General features: G+C 31.0%; 2 protein-coding genes across 4 annotated transcripts in view; one reads left to right on the top strand and one right to left on the bottom strand.

Moving 5' to 3' along the window:
• The window catches only part of LOC112594781 (RING finger protein 17-like), a 56686-nt gene extending 56151 nt beyond the window's left edge, over positions 1-535 (top strand). The window contains exon 29 of one of the 2 annotated variants that reach the window (XM_025339765.1): positions 19-535. In XM_025339765.1, the coding sequence (XP_025195550.1) occupies positions 19-120 (102 nt within the window). In that variant the 3' untranslated portion in view covers positions 121-535. The remainder of the gene's footprint in view (positions 1-18) is intronic. The other variant, XM_025339766.1, reaches the window with a different exon arrangement.
• Positions 536-668: 133 nt separating this feature from the next.
• LOC112594783 lies at positions 669-18339 on the bottom strand. 2 transcript variants are annotated; one of them, XM_025339770.1, is made up of 4 exons: positions 17684-18339; positions 3302-3428; positions 1766-2064; positions 669-1009 (listed from the first exon to the last, which is right to left on the bottom strand). In XM_025339770.1, the coding sequence occupies exons 1-4, from the start codon at positions 17793-17795 to the stop codon at positions 873-875; spliced, it is 675 nt and encodes a 224-aa protein (XP_025195555.1). In that variant the 5' UTR covers positions 17796-18339; the 3' UTR covers positions 669-872. The 2 variants fall into 2 exon arrangements, with proteins under 2 accessions (XP_025195555.1, XP_025195554.1); XM_025339769.1 differs by lacking the exon at positions 17684-18339 and adding an exon at positions 6777-7150.
• Between the last annotated feature and the right edge of the window lie 3848 nt (positions 18340-22187).

Genomic DNA, 22187 nt, shown 5'->3' with positions numbered 1-22187 from the left:
AAAACATTTGGTTTACAGAGCGAATCGGACAACGACGTCGTTGGCGTGGAGTTGTATAACAGCAAAGAAGAAATTGCATACCAGCCGCTGATCGACGCCAAATTACTAATTCCCGCGTGATGAGTTTTTAATTTGAAACTCGTCCGCGATAACGTCGATTTAACCGCACGTTTGCTCATAGTATGCTAAGTTACTTAAAAGACAATTTTGTTGATTTATTGAAATTATGTAACCCACGGTGAAACGTATTGATTTTGTATTTTAATATAATACACTCGCGGTCGGTCTTATGATTGTCGCTCGTGGACTACCTATACTAAGACAATCGCCTGTAATTTTATATATTTCGATTTGCGAAAAAAAAAACGAGCTTATTATTATCTATGAATATATATACTTTTATTAGATTTACTGTTATTCGTGATTCGTTTGAAGTACCTACATCAAACGAATACTAATAGACTAACTGTTTTTGTTACATTTAATGAAAATTTTTTATATATATATAATTTTTTTTAATTAATTAATTTCTTTTTCTGTTCTATAATTTTAATTTCTCATGATGTTTGTTAATCGAATATTCGATTTTTTTCAAAGGTCTTGGATACATTTTTCTGTAAGTTAATAAAACCATTTAATACTTTTTTAATAAAAAAGTTTTTTATAAATACTTATTTTTTTCTTTATTTACAAAGTTTAAAGTGTACAAAGAATAAAATCATATACATAAAATAGTAGTCTACGCAGGTTAGCCCACCGTCCCGAAGCCGGGCGCACATCCGGCTGCTCCTGCTGCACTTATAATATAAATATAACACAAATCCCCTAAAATTATCTCATTTTTGTTCTGTTTTTCCTGTCGGGTTTCTCCCTCACGCCGCGTATACGTTCACTTTTTGCCTGCCATCAGCGGCGGCGGTCGCTGTCTCTTTTCTCTTTTTTTGGTATTCTTCTTTTTGCAGCTTTACCCACGTGTCGCCCAGAGCTTTGGCGAAATGATCGTCAACCGCTGAAAATCATACATTTTTTTTATTATTAATGTTTTACAAAAATGTTGGACGTTAATATTATTATTTTATTGTACATCGTTGTAATAGAGTTGTCTTGTAGCCAGAACGCAATTTAGACGTTTCCTCGTCGGTATTTTCGTCCGATGATCAAATACCGTAGATAATATCAGACCGTGCTGTGGTTTTAAATACGTGTCCCCGAAAGTTATATCTGCAGAAGCTTTGATCCAGTGGGATGGGAGTTTACCGATGTAATGAAAATAAATGATAATATTGTGCGTAGTTACCTATATTAAAGTATCACCTACGTAATAGTGTAATAATATAGTATCGTTCATCATTGTGTTGTCCCATGTACATGCGATATTGTACTTATTTAATAAACTAATTAGAACAATAATGAACATTTTATAACGTCTACTCGTATATACTCTGTAAGAATCAGCGGTGTCACTTGAATTAATATGTGTGTAGATTTATGAAAGTCCTGACACATTTTTAGAATATTGGGTTATTATAAGGTATTTTTAAATTTAAGTAATTATACAAATTTTTTTTTCGACGACAAAAAATATTTAACCGATTGCCAACCTAACCTAGTTTATGTATAATATAATTCAATAACAATGACGGATTTAGATTAGACAAAAAAACATATTCGTCATATACTCGTAGGTAAGCTCAATCGGTATAACTGATCGGGACACCGTGCACAATAGACATACATGACGTATAATAACAATTTTTAAGTATACCTGATAATCCTGCGTTGTTATCTTCACCGTCGGTCGATGGTGCGGCGGCGGCTGTTTCCGGAGCCTGTTGCTGTTGTCGTTGCGCGGCGGCCGGCGCGAACACGTTCATGTAGTCTTTGCCCAAGGACCGCCTGAAATGTTCGTCGATAACTGGATCGCTAATGCCGCCTGTCGCCGCCGCCGACGGTGCTCTGTGCCCGGTGGCCGGCGACGCCATGATCACTGAAGCCCGTTCTTTGGGCATCGCCCTGGAACCGGCCGTCGTCGTCATATCCAACGGTTCTTGAGAGTTTCTGAAACTATATAATATATTATTAATCCTAGATGCAACACTGCAGGTCATATGACAAATGTCGTGTGGCGCACCCGGGGGGAAAAGGCATAGAAATGCCTTCCTTGATGAAATTGATTTATGAAAAATGTCCCTCCTAAGAAAAACTCTTGTGAACCTTATTGACCATAATAATTTTTATCTCTTTTACTATAACTTATAGAGCCCAAACCCGCGAGAAGGGGGGGGGTCACCGCCGCAAAGTAGCTGAAGAAATAAAATCGATCTGGAAGCTACCCGATGGATTTAAGTTCGAAAAAAAATAAGAGTTATGTCGTCAAATACACGTGTTGTCGAATAATTGTTTGTAAGTCAAAAAGTGGAAAGTTGAAATCTATATGTTTGAACGTCGCCACCACCTCAACGCTGACCAAATAACTAATGCTCTTGTAACACGATGTCGGGAATTTTATTTTATCTTTTCATTCTTGGACTATACACTATATACATTTTATCATTTGTTTATTACATAACATACATTTTATAATTTTTATGATATAATAATATATTGTTTCATGTTCGTATAATCGAACCACATTGCAGCATATGTGCTTTCACAGATAATATTTAACTAGTTTAAATATTTAATAAATGTTTGCTGCTTTATAGGGGTAATAAATGTTAGAAATTTGTAGAGTTATTCATAGAATTTGTATAGTAAAATATGTATTCTGCATATTTGAACATATTTTTGAGATTACTGAATACTTAACCTATATTTGATCGTTTGTTGAGGTATTCAATGTTTTTTGTTGACGATAAATAATTTTATATGATAAAATAACCTTTTGTTTAAAATATTCTAAATTTGTTTGTAATTACTGATTAAATACTTGACATTTTATTTTGAGGAATTTAAAATATTTTCGAAATTAACCATTTTTCATCAATTTTAATGGAATATAAAGAGAATATTTTAAAGGTTTTTATCCGTAGTGTACTAGTACGACAGTGCTAATTAATAATATCATTTTTTAAACTTTTAAAAATCTATTGTGATAACTCTTATTCTTAGCAATATGTAACAATACATAAAACAGGTAAACCAATTAAAAAAAAAAAAATAATAATAAACAAAACTGTCATCATTTTTACCTTCCCATTCCATCATAAACCGAGAATATTCGAATTTTTAGGTCTACACCCCGTGGTCACGATTCAGTCATCCCGGTGATTATAAGTATTATTGGTAGATGTAAACTTACGGCGTCGGAGTTGGTGATACGGGTGACGTGCAGACGGCCCTGTGTCTTCTCTCTCTCTTCCATTTTCCGACAGTGCCGACGGTTCCTTCCATCGCCGAACATCTCAGTGACAGCGCCCTCGAATGATCTGTACAAACAGAAAAATCTTATTTAGAAAAGTCCAATACGCAACTGGATAAAATCCAGTCGTGCGTCACATGCGCTCTGTTTTACTGTAGCCGTATATCATTCGTATCGTTCAGAATTTATATGCGTTTTTAATCCAACTGGTTCTAAATAATGGTTAATAATTATACAAAATATACCACTATTCACGTTAGACGCGTGGCGGCGTATCTAAATCCTACATGTTATACACAATAAATATCTCGAACGCATTAAGCATTATTATTATTTCTACAGGATTCTTGTTGAATTCCTAGCGTTCTTGAGATTTCCTGCACCATTCGCCGCGCCCCGCATAACTTCATACATTCATACGTACATATTGCAACCCAATACGATACTGTCATTTATAGTATAAAAAAATGAACATTAGAGGAATTTCCTACGACAGATGTCACAGCGCGTCAATACAACTTTTCAACATGGTACATATAATATATTTGTTATTTATTATTATTATTATTATGTATATTGTTACACTCCACGTGCGCATATACCTACGTTGGTATTTCCCACACTCCCGCATTCATACCCGTGTATCTACAGTATTAGAGTGTGCTGTCTGTAGAGAATTTGACAATTTGATTAAATATCATGCATTATTTATATCTTTTTTTTTTTTGAATATTACATTTTATTTGCGACAAATCGTAAAATCCTCAATAATATTCTTATATAGTTTAGCTGTACGCCTTAAACTTGTTCTCCACTCTACATTAATAATACAAACTATATAATATGTGAATACTGTCCATGTACAATATAATATTATTTACCGATGAGTTTTGTGTGTGTGTGTGTATAGGTACATCACTATTATATTATGATATAGGTACACACGTAGTCTTACTACATTATTATGGTTGTCGTTATATTATATCCGTTTTCCCGTCCGGGTCGATGCAGGAGAACGGAAGGACGACGACCATATACACGCACTCTTGGCATACGAACAAAGTACACGTTTCCTGTTCGTGATTAACATTAAATATATATTACAATAATATTAGATTTTATTATTGTTATTATACTACAAGTCCATAACGCCATCGCCTTTCGGACGTGGCGTGTTGAACGCTACATGAGATGATGACTCGCGTTAATCGAAGAACTTGTATTATTTTATTTCGAAGTAATAATATAGTCCGCGGCACTCGCGTATTATGATGAATGATGATTTATATATACAACCCGTTATAACCGATTATCGAAAATAAAAACAAATTTATCAATTTTTTTTTTTACGTCAGTTTATAATTTGCTATAAACAATAGATTTCTTTGAAATCGAATGACCCATTCGTCGGCTGTGCAGCATAATTATTAATTCAAACAACTATCGCAATAAAAATTATAATTGATAACATTTATTTAAAACACGAGGATTATGCACACATAGTACTACATTATACATATATACATAAGGAGATTATCCATTGCATCAATTCATTGGAATTGATTATTAAAATACACACATATACCAATTAACAATATTAAACATAAACTTAAAAAAAACTAAACCGCATAGCACTTTCAAGTTGCTACATTACAGTATGAATTAGCAAAAGAAATATGAATCGTATAAACAAATTATCTTATAGCTCCCCATATTTCAAGCACAGCTTTTGATTTCTAAATTAGACCTAATTCATTTTATTCACTTTTTACCGTTTCAAATAGTTAATAACTGTAATTGTTTATCGTTATTTTGTCTAATTGTATTTTTAACGTTTTTTTTTTTTTTTTAGGCCTAAATAAAAAGTAAAACAATAATAGTAACGTGTGAATGGACATTTTTTCGACCGGTATAAGAACGGTTAATTTATTCTTCAATCAAATACAGATATTTGTATTTCTATAAATATATTAAAGTGCAATAATAATGTACCATATAATGTCGATGAATGAATAATATTAAATTAAATATTCAAACGTTATTGTAACAATATAATTTATAATCTGATTATCACGCAACATTAGGCAGTCGTCTATAATACATACAGAAATGGTCTGTACACAGTGTACTAGTTAAGTACATACGACACACCCATAGGGTGGGGAGTGAATTAGTTTTTGTATACAATAGAATCATCCCTTTTGATATTTTACCATATTAAAGAAACATTGTCTAATACCAGTGAATAACAACATACAGAATATTTTAATCGGAATCAGGTTCATATTTTAATTTATTTCAGGTGCATGTCACACACGGTTTAGTAATTGTAGATACGTATAACATTGAATATGAGTTTGTACCACAATAACCGTACATCCAAACGCCTAATTGGATTAGTAAAGACTTAAACGCTAAAGTGTGTAATTACAATGAATTTAATTTGCATAAATTGAGTTGAAAGTAAACTTTGTGCGCGATTATTGAAAATATTTTCACGTGCATGTACAACACACTCGTGTTTACAATTTACAAATTTATTATTTTTCAAAAGTTAAAATAATACACGAGAAACAAATACTATTCCATTATTATAACATGTACGTAACTATACATATTGTCGATAATTTGATATTCACATTTTCAATTTTCACGTCTTGTAAATTTAAATAAACGAATAAACCGAGGACAAAAGTGTACTTGGCGTATACTTTTTATAGTGGACCAAATTGTTACAACATTACATTAATTAATTATTCTGTATGTGGCACAGTGGCATACACGATATTCGTTAATGAGTAAATTTCAAAAGTCAAAAATTAATTTCCCATCAATAAAAAATTACTATTGTAACCAGGCTAGTTGTTACACTTCAACCACTCATTGTCCATGGTACAATAATATGACACTATACAGAAAATAAATTGCGATTTCAACATCAAAAACACAAACAAACGAACGAAAAAGATCATATATTATGGCGGTCGAGTAAATTAAAAAGCCAGTGTGTGTAGAAAGAACCCTATTAACGAAACTATTACTTAAGGCGATCGATTAATTTCAAAAATATAATAATAGGTACAAAAACACGCACTATAATGTGATATCGTGTGACATAATTGTGTTGCACAACGAAATAGGTATATCACCCGTTACAACAATAAAGCGCGCATGCACCACGCGACATCGAATATATTGTATGCATACAGCAATTAAGTAAGAACTTCGACACAGTTCAATACTACGTCAAGACCTTTGAAATTTTTTAGCTCCCTCGGTATTTCGAGTTTTGGGGTTTTACTCGCTTCTTTCGTGTACACGATAAACTACGCGTAAACAATAATAATACAATAATACATATAATATATCATAAAGGAAGTAAAAGCAACGCGAAATCGCGTGATCCTTTTCTCACCGTCAAAGTAGTCAACAGCCCTCTCCACCCACGGCTGCCAAAGGTGTCTGGTCCGATCCGCCTTGTTGTTCCGGCCGTCCCGGTGACGATTGTGTTGTTCGTATCTCGAGAACATGACGCACAGGCTCATAACCCGATCTAACGCGTATACTGTACGTTATGATATCGCCTGGAACGGACGATCGATGAATCGTAACCGACGAGACCAAAACGGCGAGCCGAACGCGATAATAATGTGAGAAACGGTTATTGGCAATAATGTGCGAGCGACAAAATAATAATAATATTAATATTATTTATAATGGCAGTCCGCTGGCGATGACGGTGCGTGTCAGAACCGTACGCGTCGCGAACGATGAATGGCGGCCGCGGACCGTCGGCGGTGGCGTCGTCGTCGTCGTCGTCGCGCCGCCGCCGCCGCCGCTTTTAAAGATTGTCCGCGCCGCCACCGCCGCCGCAGTGGTTCATTCATGGTGCGGCTGCGAGAAACCGGTTGCGCGCCGCCACGGCCAGGAAGCGTTCGCGGGGCGTCCGGTCGGGCGCGGAGGGCCCGCGCTAGTACACCGCGAACGCGTCCTCCGCCGTATTCATTAATGGGCACCCCGACCCGTGCTCCACAGGTGCGCGCACACACGCACGATAAATAATGTAAAAAAGGGTTCACCGGAAACTACAACGCCTCCGGCTTAAACGTACCCATTTATTATGTACATACATCATTCTCGTACATGTTATACGCGTTTATATAAGACACACACGCTCGCGACCGTATAGAAATGTTATGTTATTATAATATTCTACCGTGTTATTATATATTATTATAAATCGTCTTCCTCCCCTCTCGGGCGGGAACGACAAACAACAACGACGACGACAATAATAACGCTCGAGATTACAATACAAGAATAGACACGCACGCTGTGGCTTGTTATTATTATTGTTGTTGTTGATGTTTTTGTTTGTTGCAGGTAATATTATATCACAAAATGATACAATTAAATCGTGTGTTGATGACCAGTGCACACCACTATAGAGAACTCCAGACAGCACGAAACGCAATGGACCTACTACCATCGTCGAGTCCGACGATACCCGCGCCAAAGAGCCCCGGGCGACTGTCGTGTACACGCGATGTACCATGTTATTATAAAACACGATTATTAGTCGTACGGGTATGCGCGGCAGAGACGGTAGCAAAAGACGATTAAGATAAGGTGGTTCGCGTCGTCATCGTAAATCAGTGTGGGAACCGAATTCGGAAACGCGCACTTGCTAGCTCTGTGGTGTGTGTGAATGTGTGTAGCTGCTTCTGCTTTAGTTCTGTACCTACAACGCCCAGAGATTTTTACGATCGAGACGTCCGATATATAATATGATATTTTAGAAAATAAAACACGCGTATAGTATACGGAACCTACGTATTCAGCGCAAAGGACAGACAATCGGAAAACGTAGTTTTTGAACGCTTCCGACGAAAAATGTGTAATAACTAATAATAATATTATGTAAATGGAATATTCTAACAGAACTTAACGAATATAATATTTTACAATACATAGATGAATTCTTCCGCGGTTGTCTATAACAACAATTGTAACACCCTTAACGACGTCTAATATTAATATAATTTTGCTAAAAATAGTGAAAGTTCTAATGTACATTGTACATACACTATAATATACACTTACACTCCAGAATCTATCATAATATTATATAGAAATATTTTAATACTTTTAATACATGATCAGTGATCACCGGCACAGACGTCAGACAAAAATACGATAGGTCACATATCTATACACATTAATATCAAGCAAATTGATAAAAAAAACATTTAAAGGTAACGTAATATTATGTTTAGGTAAATACTTAATAGTAGGGCGGCTTGAAACTTAATATACTTTAAAAATATACACTTATTTTTTTCACAATTTTCAAAAACACAAATCATTTATTAAAAAGTTTTTTTATATTTTATAATTTATATTAAGTATTTATTAATAAATCCGGGAGATTGTATGCCAACTATGGATTTGAAAAACTCGATACAAAAACATCTAAAGAAACCCCTAAAAATGAATATACATTAAAAAGTTTTTTTTTTTAATATTGTCAAATTTTCAAATTGTATTATAAACAATCATTAATCAATAATTATGCTCTAAAAAATAATAAGATTGAAAACTATGCTCTATAATTACAAAATTACAATATATGCAAAAATATGCACTAATAAACTTTTAATATTTTTTTCGTAGTGTCGTGAAATTAATTTCAAACTAATTTAGGATTAAATCTAATAATAATAAAAAAAAAAAAACATACAAATGCAATAACTTTCGAGCCCTACTTATCATTTTTCGAACGTTTTATTTTATATGTAAATCCTATAAGAAAAATATTGTATTAGTGTACACTGTACAGTATAATACTAATTATACATTTATAAAAACAATGACGTATCTATCTATATTATTTTAAAATCTATAGTTAGAAATATTTTTTCGTTAACGCAAAGATATCGATTAGCCTAATATAAAATTAACGATTGTTTAATTGACTAACGTTTTTAATAAATCATGTAAATGTAAAAACCATTCATGAATTTCAAGTTTCAAGAAAACAACAACAAAGTCGTTAGTTGAAGTTCATAACTATTGGTTACCACTCATCATTTACCTATTATCTATTTAAAGGTAAGTAATTACTCTTTTACTTGTGGACAATTTTGGCCAATGAATATTAAATACTATGCGTCAATTATGTAATAATTGATGTAAAATTGCAAGTGCCAACAAGATAAAATACTACGTTCACGTAGTACCTACCGTACACTGCAATACTATGTGTATATCAATTTAAAATTGTCGGGGTCAAACTCCAAAATTGATACATATTCTAATAATTGATGCCCGGCTCATTTATGAACTACAAATTAATGTGCGAATTTATCTACAATAAATAACTCAAGTTACGTGTACGTATATAGTGTATGCGTGTGTATGATATTGTTGTATCTTGTATGCGTATAATAGAAATTTAATAAACCCTCATTAATATTATTATAAGATTAATTTGATACTCTTTATAACAATTTACTAATTTCAACATTATCAAAATATGTGGGATTAGATCAATTGATATGTTGAAGAAATAATGTGATTAATTAAAAATTAAAAAATGAATTTATATTAAAACTTGAATCAATGGAAGAATTCCAGCGGGGATATATTCATGTTAGTAAATGATTGATTAGAAATTTGAGTCATGTTTGTTTTAGCTTGGTATCATTAAAGCTAAATATTTTAAATCAATTAATATTTGTATTCGTAATCGGCTAAGAACTTAAAATCTGAACATACAATCCATACATTATATACATACCTACTATTATATATTATTAAATATAATTATATATGTCATTTAAAAAAACAAAAATAATGGGCTTAATTATTTCTTGTAATGAAAATAAGTATAATTTAAATTTTAAGCTGTGGTATCGTTATTCTTTAATAGATAAATACGAAGAAAACGCTAATAGACATGACTAATGAATGAATCATTTTAAAGGAATATAAAGGCAACATAATACAAAGCAATTCTGCTGAACTTAAAATTAGAGATGTCAAACATAATATAATGCTTATCTTTTGCTCGCAAAAAAATGTGTGCTATTTTTACATAATATTAATTTATTCTATTATTACAAATTTAAATTATGTACATTATGAATGTATACAATTTTTCAACGGCGTTAATTTATAATTCGAAAATCTTTAATAAAATATTTTAAAAAAATATGTTAAAAATTGATAAGGTATCATCTAAAGTAAGTATAAGCTATGATAAGTTTAACTAAAACCTGTACGTATAAATAGTTAAAAAAATAAATATTATTACTGATTAGGAGACATATTAAAATTAAATATTAAAACCATATTACACGTGAAACAAACGTGTATATTTTTAGCAAATCTGAATTTAACACAATGCAGCACAGTAACTATTTGAAGGATCGTCAAAAGAAAATTCAAAATATTGAAAATGAGTGATTAATTTAAGAGTAAAAACATTTTATAGTTTTTATAGTTATTTTAAATTTTTAAAACAAGAGCACACTATAAAGACGTACATTTATATACATAATAGTTAAATTGCATAAACGTTATTAATATTGACTATTAGTAATTAGTATTTAGTAATGATAATATTACAAGAAATATTATATTCCTTGATGGCCTCGCATATGACTAAGCAAAACACTGTCTGCATTGTAATACAGTGTATAAACATTTTGTTTATAATATCTCATTAATGATTTGGAACTTGTCCAAAATAATTTTGTCGTCGCGCGCGGATAATATGTACGATGTACCTACCTATTATACATGAGGTGGTGGCGTGCACTTTTAAACTTGAAAACAGACAGGGCGACTGTGTTAGTGGGTAGGCGTTTACACTCATAATTGTCTTAGTTGTTTGGCATAGACTTTAAACACATACATTTTCCACAATGGAAAGACCAAAATATTTGGCATTCTATTTTATATTATATATATTATATCTATACACAAGGCTTTGACCTTAAAATATTTCGAATACTTTTTCAGTGGCCCTTTGTAAAAATAAAAAAATAAACATATATATTTTAGAAAGCTATACATTTTTACCAACTACAAACCCACAGTATATACACAAGTAAAAATCACGTTAAAAATAAGCCGGTTGAAGTCATATATATCAAGAATCTAGAAATCAGTAATTTTCGTTCGATTGAGTATTTTTTTTTTACATTTTTTTTTCTAACTTACAGATTACAGTCATCGTTAATCAGCGAAAAATCTGTACTCGGTGGGCGCACTTAAATTGCTACTCCCCGAGGAAATTAGCAAGAAAACAGTTATAACTACCAGGAGTGCAAACAAACAAAAAAAAAAAAAACGTAACAGCTACATCGGAATATTCTAACGCTTTCACCCGAGAAAAGCCGGTCGATCGGAAACTATAGGATGAAATACTATTATCCGTCTCGTAATCATTAAAGTAGATAAAACAACGACTTAAAAAAAAAAACCAAGAAAACATCCGCCAACATCCAAGTGTAACTAGCAATTGACATATTTTTTTAGAATAATAAACGTGCTTATTACGATATAATTTATTTCTATAAATGCTGTTGTTTTATATACCGTAAGTTTTATATTACCTAGTCAGTTATTGAAAAATAAATGTATCAGCAAATTCGAAAGAGGGATTAACATTATAATTTATAACCTTGCTAAGTTTTGCAAAATATATACCTATATATGTAACTTGCTGATCCGACCATGCGTTGCTGTGGCTGTTATAATCCGTTGAATTAATGTTATACTAAACTATTTACTAAATTCTTAATTGATAACATGAAAATGTAATTTTATAAATGAGGTAGATAATGTTAATTCTTAACTATTTTTATTATTTTAAATTATAAAAATTTATAATTCTGCCTATCATTCGTTATCAGTTGTTGCCACAAAATCAAAATTATTAAATCCATGTCTTAGAGTTATAATTATAATTATAATACAATATCAGACACACTATCCAAAAATCAAACCGATTATTATTTTCTTCTCTCTCTTTCTCTCTCTCACTCATACTTTACTTAAATCGAGATATGAACTATCCTATATTTTAAGTTAGACCAAATTACATACATTAGCAAAATCAAAATTGAAATCGGTTGTGTGTTTTGGGTAATTTTTATATGTTTTATAAATTAAATTAAACAAATCATATAATTTAATACCATTAATTAATTTTACATTTAATAATGATAAAATGTTTATATTGTAAGATTCCCACGTCGTGTGCTTAACCAGTAATGTATACAGACATACACTATAAAAACATAAATATTCATGGTATCTAGGTACATTTATTTTTAATAAATAATTTATAATATGACCTGGAGATTAAGAATAAGTTATACATATTAATTCACTTTTATGTAAATGTTGTACATGCGTAACTGCGTAAACGAATTGTTTATACAATCATTAATTAGCCATTATATATATATATATAGTTTGTACCATAAAACTTCTGTAGATATTATTACGTAAAATAATTGAATCTTATATTATTTTTATCTATTATTCATTTAGTCAAAATCGAAGTTAATTGTAAATATTGCTATATTAGTGCATTTATCATAGAAATATAATTGTATTTGCCTATTATTAAAATCAAAAAAAGAGAACAACTAATGAAAAAAATTGTCACATTTAATTAATGTTAGATATTTTTATTAAATCGTTAACAATTTTAGTTTTTAAAACTAAGTATGACCAATTGATGTTTTAAGGACGCGACAAGCACCAACCATTTGTATTTCCAGAGAAATCAGGCCAATTAAATACATTTAAATCACAAGGTATATTATTCTATTACCGTATTTATCTTTGTCTGAATTTAAAATAAAAAAATAAACTAATTGAAAATCATTGACACTCTTACTACAATATGCCTACAGAGTATTAAACCGTATCTAAATAAAAATTATAGCAAAAAAGTCAATTACTTCAAATGTACAGAGACAATCGCTAAAAATATATAACTACTCATGATGTCAGTCAAACAAACGTTCTCACACTTCTCACCCTGCATGTTCTGTTACTGTTTACATCATCTATTTTTTGTAACAACATGATTAATTAAATTCTTTATACATAAATTTAGATATTGGATATTCCGAGATACGATATTTGTCTGATTATTTCAGATCCAAGATATTACCATCAACAAACGTAATTTTAAAACTTCTAGCGAACCGTGTACACCATAATATTAATATTTTTTAATTACTACGAAAAACAATTTCTTCATTATACAGTTATAGTTTTATAAAGTATATAATATCATAAATCTATACATTAAAACAAAGTTATTGGTGTAACATATCTAACATTACCAATAATTGAAATTTACAATTATCAATACATCATTTTATGTAATATTAGGTGTATACCACGTGGCACGATCTACATATTGAATTATGTAAAACTACAAGCACAAAATAAGGAAAACGTAGAATGAAAATGATATCTTAATAAGTAGAAAAAGTAGTGTTAAAACATTTTTCTAATGCCCACTAGTATTATTTACATTTTAACAAATTTTTAGAATCTAAAGTTAAATACCTAATTTTACTTATAAAAAAAGTGGATAATTCATAAATATGGGATTAATATGTTTGTATCCTACATGGATAAATCCATAATAATTATTGTTTGTTTAATGTACTTATGTACCATTAATATTATCAATATCTGAGATAATTTATTTTAAAAAATTAAATAGAATTTTAATTTTTTTTTTCGATTAATAATTAAATACTTTTAAGAACAGTGATTAAGTAGTTCAATGTAATGTGTATATTTGCACAACACATATAATAATATTGAATACAGAATAACGAAATTAACACACGTCCTTCGACGACTGCAATAAGTGCTAATTATTGCTCCGACAGTATGAACCCGTCCCCTCTGACTATATAGTTCAGTAGGTATCCTCTCTACGAACAGTTTAATGTTGAATAGCACAACGCAATCTATATGTCACAGAAGTAAACATAAAAGATTTATGTTTATCAAAAAATATATTGAATAGAACTTGTAGTACGTACACTTTTAATGGAAAAAAAGATTTTGGAATAGAATTGTATTCACTATAGCCTATAGGTATATCATATACATGATTGCTTAATTAAAATTAAAATTTGTATCAAAAAAAAAAAAATAAATAATATTTAACTTGAATGTACCTAAATATTTAAGAAAAATTAAATCAATTAAGGACAAACTGAAACTTTTATGCACCATTATGTATGCAGCTTGCGTTTTTAACATTATATTTTTAAATTAATAATTCTATTTGATAATATTAAATAGATAGACATAGATTATAATTAGCCAATTAGTTTTATAAAATATAATGTATAATTATTTTAAAACTTGATTGCTCAAAAATGGTGTTTTATTATGTTTTGAAAAATTCTTATTAACATAATTCCTATAGTTATGTACAAAAAACGTTAATTATTATTTATTTAGTATTAATCACACATTTTGGTTAAATGGTAACGGCAACACTATACACAATTTAGTCACTTATCACTGAAGTGTTATTAAGTGTATATTAAACGACTATATCTATACAGTTATTTGTTTGTTAGTTATTCGAAGATTATTTAATTAAGGTTTAATGTATATTTTAATAGAAATAATAGAATAGACAATAATCAATAACAGTTATAATTGTAATCTATACTTAACCATATATTATGAAAAACAAGTCAAAATATAATATCACAAATACAACAAAAATAAGAAGAAATAAATCGTCAAACAACATGTACTCGTATTAAATTATTTAACTAATAATTTAAACTCTAATAAACAGAATACAACTAACAGTTCAAAAATTATCAAAACTATAATTAATTTGTTTAAAGTTTATGTTACTTCTTTATCACAATAGTGGTTTTACTATACTATAATATATGTTACTTAACATTCAATTTAAATTAAGACTCATAATATATAAATTTTCTCTCCAATAATATTGGTATATTATAAAATAGTTTTTGAGATCACACTTAAAATTACTATGCATGTTTATTGTTTGAACTTTTGGCAAATTGAATGAGATAAAACTGTGATTTTGCCATTTTGGTAAATTTGGATAAAAGATTAAGAAGAAAATGTTGGTACCTAATTATTTATTTAAATTATATCTGCATACTATACATGAGGTAATATGGTCAATGATGCGTACCTAGTGTATGTTTATGCCAAGTCTGTTGATATTAATACATAATAATATTTATATGTATATAATATATATGCATGTATTATGAATATTTTTATTTTATTTTTTAAATTTATACATAATGAAATTTTTGTTTGGGAGTAAAAAAGCTTGATATTGCAAGACATGTTTATTATGAGTAGTTTATATCTGATTCGTTTTTTTAGATAAGTTTTTTAAACTCAGTCAAAATGCAAATATTGTTTTTATTTTTTCATTTCAAAATATTAAAAATACAAAGATTTGGAGGTAAAATTTATCAAAATCGTAGACATTTGCTAATTATTTAATAGTTAAAAATGTAGGTAAGCAATTTTCAATTTTAATAGATGTACCTTGAAAATGTAGTATATCTCATAGCCAGTGCGAAAAATAACGATATAAATTATTTTATTGTAATTTAAAAACATTAATAATGAGGGGAGAGAACTTGATACTTTTACGTATTTTACTAAACACAATGACATTTTCGATATTACAGATTCATTAATTAATAACAATTATATATGATATAAATATGCATACTTAATAATTTATTATATAAAATAAATCCTATGTTTTTAGCAATAATTAATTCAACCTACTGTATATAATATATCGACGAATTATGTTATTTTAAAAACATATCGCTTTTATTTTTGATTGTGTTGCAATGATAATTAAATTTCAAAGTTCAAAGATTTATATAAATGATAAATATAGTAAAACAATTTTTTTTCATAAAACGAAGAAATTATTAAAAAAACACACCTAGAACATTATATTTACATAAAGCATTGAAAAATAAATCAACTTATAATTTTCATGTTTTTTAGCTTAAAACAAAACACATAATATAACATAATAGTATGCTATGTTGAACAAATTGATTTAGTTATCGTCAATAGTCTCATTTAGATAGCTACACGTATAAAAAATATATTCATTCCCATATGCATGTGTTATTGATTAGTATTTGACCGATAACCTGCTATGTTTTTTTATTGACAATTGTATTAGGATGACACCAACAATTGAATTTGAATAGATGTAAATAATTTATACGTGCTATACGTACTTGTTTATCGAGAATATAATTTAAAAAAGTTTTACCAATCAAATGTTTCATTTCTTTTTTTTTAATTTTTTAAGATTTTTTTTAATTTTAATCTCCAAAAAGTACCGACTAGATCCAATTTTTTACAAGAAACCCCATCCAAATTGATGATTAGATCACTTTTTCCACAAGTAAAAGCGACTTCATAAACAAAACTAAAAATCACTGAACAATAAAAACTTTATTTACTCGCTGTTTTTTATCTTTCTACTGAGATGCTACCCATATTATTTACTTTTAGTAGTTAGTACCTCCTACTTATATATTTTAGTATTATAATAATATGTAACATATGTATTTAAAAATATACATACAAGCCATAAACAAAATATAAATACTGTTACAGACTCTCCGCCGCCGTCGTGATAGTCTGAATCGGCTTTGGTAAAACGAGTCAGGCGCTAGTGGATCGTACACCCTAGTCGCAAAAACCAATCGCGCGGTTGAAGGCGGACAGAATTGTATGACCTCGTGGGGGAATTCGATCGGACGGGGCGCACGGCATAGGCAACTCAACCGACGGCCCGCCGGAGAAATCGACCCGACCGATAACGATCGGGGGATACCGGCGCGAGCGCTCATCGTCGGACGTCGTGAATAAAAATAATAAAAACCTCCGCTCAATACATCAGCGACCCCGTAAGCCGCACACAACCCCGTCAACACGCGCGCACGTTTCTCGGGCCATGGAAACTGGGGAAACTCACAGCACGCGTGCCATGATGAAGTATGATCTCTTCTCGCCGAAAAGACTTCATGTTTTTAATCGAAATAATTACACGACGTCTGTCACTCGGACCGGGGTACACGTTGTCGTACATAATATAATATCAACGTGATTAACTTTATAACAACAAGGATACGGTATCGACAGAGATCTGCGACAAACGCGGTTCCGAGTATACCTCGGTACGTATATATCTAGGTAAGTGGGTAGTTAGGCGGTGGTACTCACTGGTGGCGTAAGACGACTCCACCACAGCCGCAGCAGCGGCCGCTGCCGTCTCCTCCCTGTGTAACATCGTGGCCGCTCTGGACAGCACTTCTAACGGCGATTCGCTTTCCATTTTCCGCGCGTCCTTGTCTTCGCCGTCTGCTGCAGAGAGACGACCGGAATGTGAACACCTCGACGGCGCTTGCGATGTAATAATATGTTATTGAATCGATCGTTATACACCGCAACGGATAGGATTATGCGACGATCGCGCGACAACCGCGGAAAAAAAAACTATCGGCGACAAATGATGACAGTAGCAGCAGCAGTAGAAGAAGTAACGATAACGATAACAATAATAATATTATTATTATTATTATTATTATGCCGACGACAGTGCAGTTTTGGTGTAATCGATTTGAATACACACGACGATCCCGACCGGAGGACTTACCTGTTCTCAAACGGATTCGGTTGTGGTGTCCCGCGGGGCTGGGGAACGTCACTGCGGCATATACGTGCGCACGCGCCCGCGCTCGCGCTCTACGCCGAGTGTATAATATCCGCTCATGTCAGTGTGCGTGTGTAGTGTACGTGTTTGCGGGCATGTGTGTGCGTGTGAGTGAGAGAGTGTGCGTGCTGCGGTTTCGACAGCGCGGATCGGAATGTCAGGAATGATCGGAATTGAGTTTTTTAAAAACGCGTTTTCGCCCGGCGTGGTGCGACGGCGGTAGTGTCGGGCCGGGGACCCGCGACCGGCCCGCCGCCTGGTGGCAAACACGCGCGACATCACCGCAGCCGCCGACCGTGGCGAGGTCACAGCCGTTCTCCCGCGCGCGCCTCGCCGCCCGCTAAGAATCGGTCCACTGCTCGAGCGTACCATAATAATACGTACGATACTATTACTACCACTACTACTACTACTACTACTACTACTATAATAATATAATATTATTACGGACGTCGGTACCTATCGTCGTCGCCGCGAAAAACGTAAACAAAAAGTTCGCACCGCACGTATCGTTATGGTTAGATACTTGTAATGATGATATATTATGTCGCTCGTATCGATGACTTGACGCGACGGATATTTCCAATAGCCAAATAGGTGATTTGCGTGTATCGCATTGAAAACCGTAACGAGCAACAGAGCGACGGAAGTGAGATCGTGTCGAATGAAACATAGCAGGTGGATATGATATCAGCTAGCTTTCGCGGGTCGATCGATTTATTTTCAGTCAAATGCCACTCGTAGTCAAAACTCGTAGTTTCGGAGAAATAGCCGAGTGCAATGTACGATTAGATCCCTCGAGCTGTAACGACGTTTAAAAACTATAAAATCATTCGAATATTCTTCGAGTATCAATGTATCTGCGTGGGTATCCTTGTGTAGTGCTTTCTGTATAGGCGCGCATGTTACAAATTTATAATAACAAGTGCACACCGTCGAGTGTCCGCGACTTTGACGCTCAAGTATTATAATACCACAGTATAATATAGTTATGTATGTGATCGCAGACGTCTCATATTTTTTTGACAGAATTATTTCCGCGCTTTAAATACAAGTACTAACACAGACGGTAATATCGTCGAAGTTATTCGTATTAGCGCGCCTTCCGATTAAAGATACAGTACCATAAATTAAATATATTATTTATATATTATGTATATTTGATGTATGATAGTACAGGCCACCTTCTGTACACCGTTTATGTAATGATGACATTATTTATGTGATTTCGTGGCTTTAAATAGGTAATAAACTATAATAATATCCACGATATCGAATGACCGGCTGATCGTGCGACGTACGATCGTTGTAAAACGGAATGGGTCAATGAAATTTGCGTGAAGATGACGATGACGACGACGTCGAGTCGCGCGTTCTAGAAATTCTTTACAAATGTATGTATATATATATATTGTATGTAGGTATGTGATATGTATAGTGCAAACGTATGCGTATATGCCACCCGGATTTTAGAGAGAACGCCGCCAGTACGCACGACAATTTGTTGGCGCGCTCTTATTTGCGGGCGGGAAATGTTTAGCATTTCACAATGATGGATTTTTATAAGACCGTATCCTCCTGTATACTATATAGATGCGAACATATTGTAGTGTAAAATAGTATAAGCAGACGTACTGTTACGCTAGCGAATAGAATTTGTTTTAAATATTAATATAAAAACAATAAAAATGTGTACATAATATATACACAAGTCACAAATATTATATTAATAATAGATTCCGAGTATAATACGTTCATCGTGACGTCTAAAATTCAACAACTTTTCTCGTTCGCTGTGTGCAATTTTAGAAGAAACAAGATGCTTTATATGAGTGCACGTTATTCATACGCATAATTTAATAAATAACAAAGCAATTTAAAAGAAGCCAACTAAATTTAACTCTACACACTAACATAACGCATGGGTATAATAATATTATATTATATTAATTTATATACTATTATTCCGACAAAAATAATAAATGACCCACTATAATATTATATTAGTTTTGACTCATTTTTAAAAATGTATATATATTGTACAATATTGTAACTATATAATATGTTTATGACATTTCAAATCATAGATTACCTTGTATTTATAATGTTATTAAAACATTATTATTTATACACACTGTGGTGACCTTTATAATAATAATAAGCAATCGTATACTATGTACGAGTATATTGTGCATGCACAGTATACAGTAAAGCTAGTAATAGTGTGCTGTGTGAAATATACACAAATCACAATCTTTTTTTCTATGTCGTAGGTATTGAAAATTCAAAATATTGGAGACCAAAAAATCTAGTGTTATAAATTTTTCAATGAAGTAATACCTATAATATAAATATGTATATCGTATAATTATTATATATGTATTACACATATATAATATTTTGTACCATACTACTTTATAGTTATATTGCGTGTACTGTATATATCAATAGGGCAATAGCTCATTATAATAAATATTAAGGAATTTGACCTTGAGAGGTGAAAGATGGAAATTTTATTTTACCACTTCACCTAACTTTTGTATGAAATCTTTTTTTCTAGTAAACTAGTTTTTACTAAAATTTTCCGAATACAACTTCATATGATTATAATATAATACATATTTATAATGAACATGAAAATGTTATTTTTTTATTATTATTATTATTTTTAGGCCAATTATATATATTTTTCTATGCGTATAATAAGTGTTAATGATCGTTATCTTTTATAGCTTTGTGCAGACTTATTTTAAAATTAAAATTTCCTTAAATCCTCTTTTTGTATATCCGGTTGTGTTAATTATTTCTAGTTGCCTGTGTATGCTATGGAATCACAAATATGTTTATACTCATTCATTGTTGTTATTATTATTATCAAATATAACTAGGTCAAAGCTCGAGGCTCGCTTGTTGCCAGCAACAAATGTAATAGTAACAAATTATGTACTAAAGTACTACAGTATAGTATGTATGTACACACTAAACCCATGTAGGTAGATACTTGTATTTAACACATAAATAATTCGAACTTATTTTTATAAAAATATAGGTAATAAAATTCTATTTATTATGTTTTTTTAGATAATACAATTATTTGGATTTGGTAAATTTTTAAATTTTTAATAGTTAAAATATTCTAATATAATATTTCATCAATTTTTATTATTTTTGAAATTTGTTGTATTTTTATGTTTTTATAATAAAATAATATAACTAATTAAAGTGTTATAATTCTTGAAGTCTCGGAGGCTTATCAATCAACCCTCCTATGGAAAACCATTGTTCTGCTTTTCTTCACCTACTTCTAAAACTTCTAATGTATAGCAAATGCTAATATTACATTTGGTGGAAAATTCAAACTATTAAAAGATAATGATTTTTAAATTACAAAAAAAAAACAAACTAGATTTAGTCAAAGGCAAATTTGACATATATCAATTTAAGCTTTATTTTTCCTAATTTCTGTTTTCCCCAATTATTTTTAAAAATATTTAATTATAATAAATAAATAATAATATACATATACAAAACTTTAAAAAAAAATATCCTTAAACGTTTTCATGATAAAATCTGTAATCTCCTTAGCTATCCCCCCCCTATAAAGAGTAAATACTGTTGGCGGTATGTCAGTATGTACGTGTATCATGGGCAGCGTTGGTTTTCTCGGCAGATTTATTCCATAGTAGTTTGTCAATGCTAATTACAACACACCACGGCAATTTATAAATTTTATTATTTCGAGAAGACATAGACTTTTGAAATTTTCAACTTTTTTAGTATTTTTTTTGATTTGATTATGTATGATATATCATGATTATAATGTTAGTGAGTAAAATTATCTAACTATTTTATACAAAGTTCTTTATAAGTTGTTTAAACGCAAAAAAAAAAATTGAAAAAACTGGATCATATTTTTATTTTACAATCGCTCTAAGTTCGAATTTTATAAAATTCGACAAAATTATAAAATGTGTTCGTTATTTTGTAATATAAATAGTATTTATCGATTTTAAT

The sequence above is a fragment of the Melanaphis sacchari genome, unplaced genomic scaffold (genome assembly GCF_002803265.2).
Source record: "Melanaphis sacchari strain LSU unplaced genomic scaffold, SCAv2.0 Contig23_pilon_pilon, whole genome shotgun sequence".
NCBI lineage: Eukaryota > Metazoa > Arthropoda > Insecta > Hemiptera > Aphididae > Melanaphis > Melanaphis sacchari.
Note: the sequence above shows the minus strand (reverse complement) of the source record. Positions and strands in the feature narration are given on the sequence as shown.

Bases quoted from the DNA above. Each gene is read 5' to 3' on its own strand.
- LOC112594783 (XM_025339769.1), bottom strand. From the start codon at position 6,906: ATGAGCCTGTGCGTCATGTTCTCGAGATACGAACAACACAATCGTCAC. The intron at 2,065-3,301 runs GTAAGTTTACAT...TATATTATATAG, and splicing joins GTATCACCAACTCCGACGCC to TTTCAGAAACTCTCAAGAAC. The intron at 1,010-1,765 runs GTATACTTAAAA...TATGATTTTCAG, and splicing joins TAACAACGCAGGATTATCAG to CGGTTGACGATCATTTCGCC.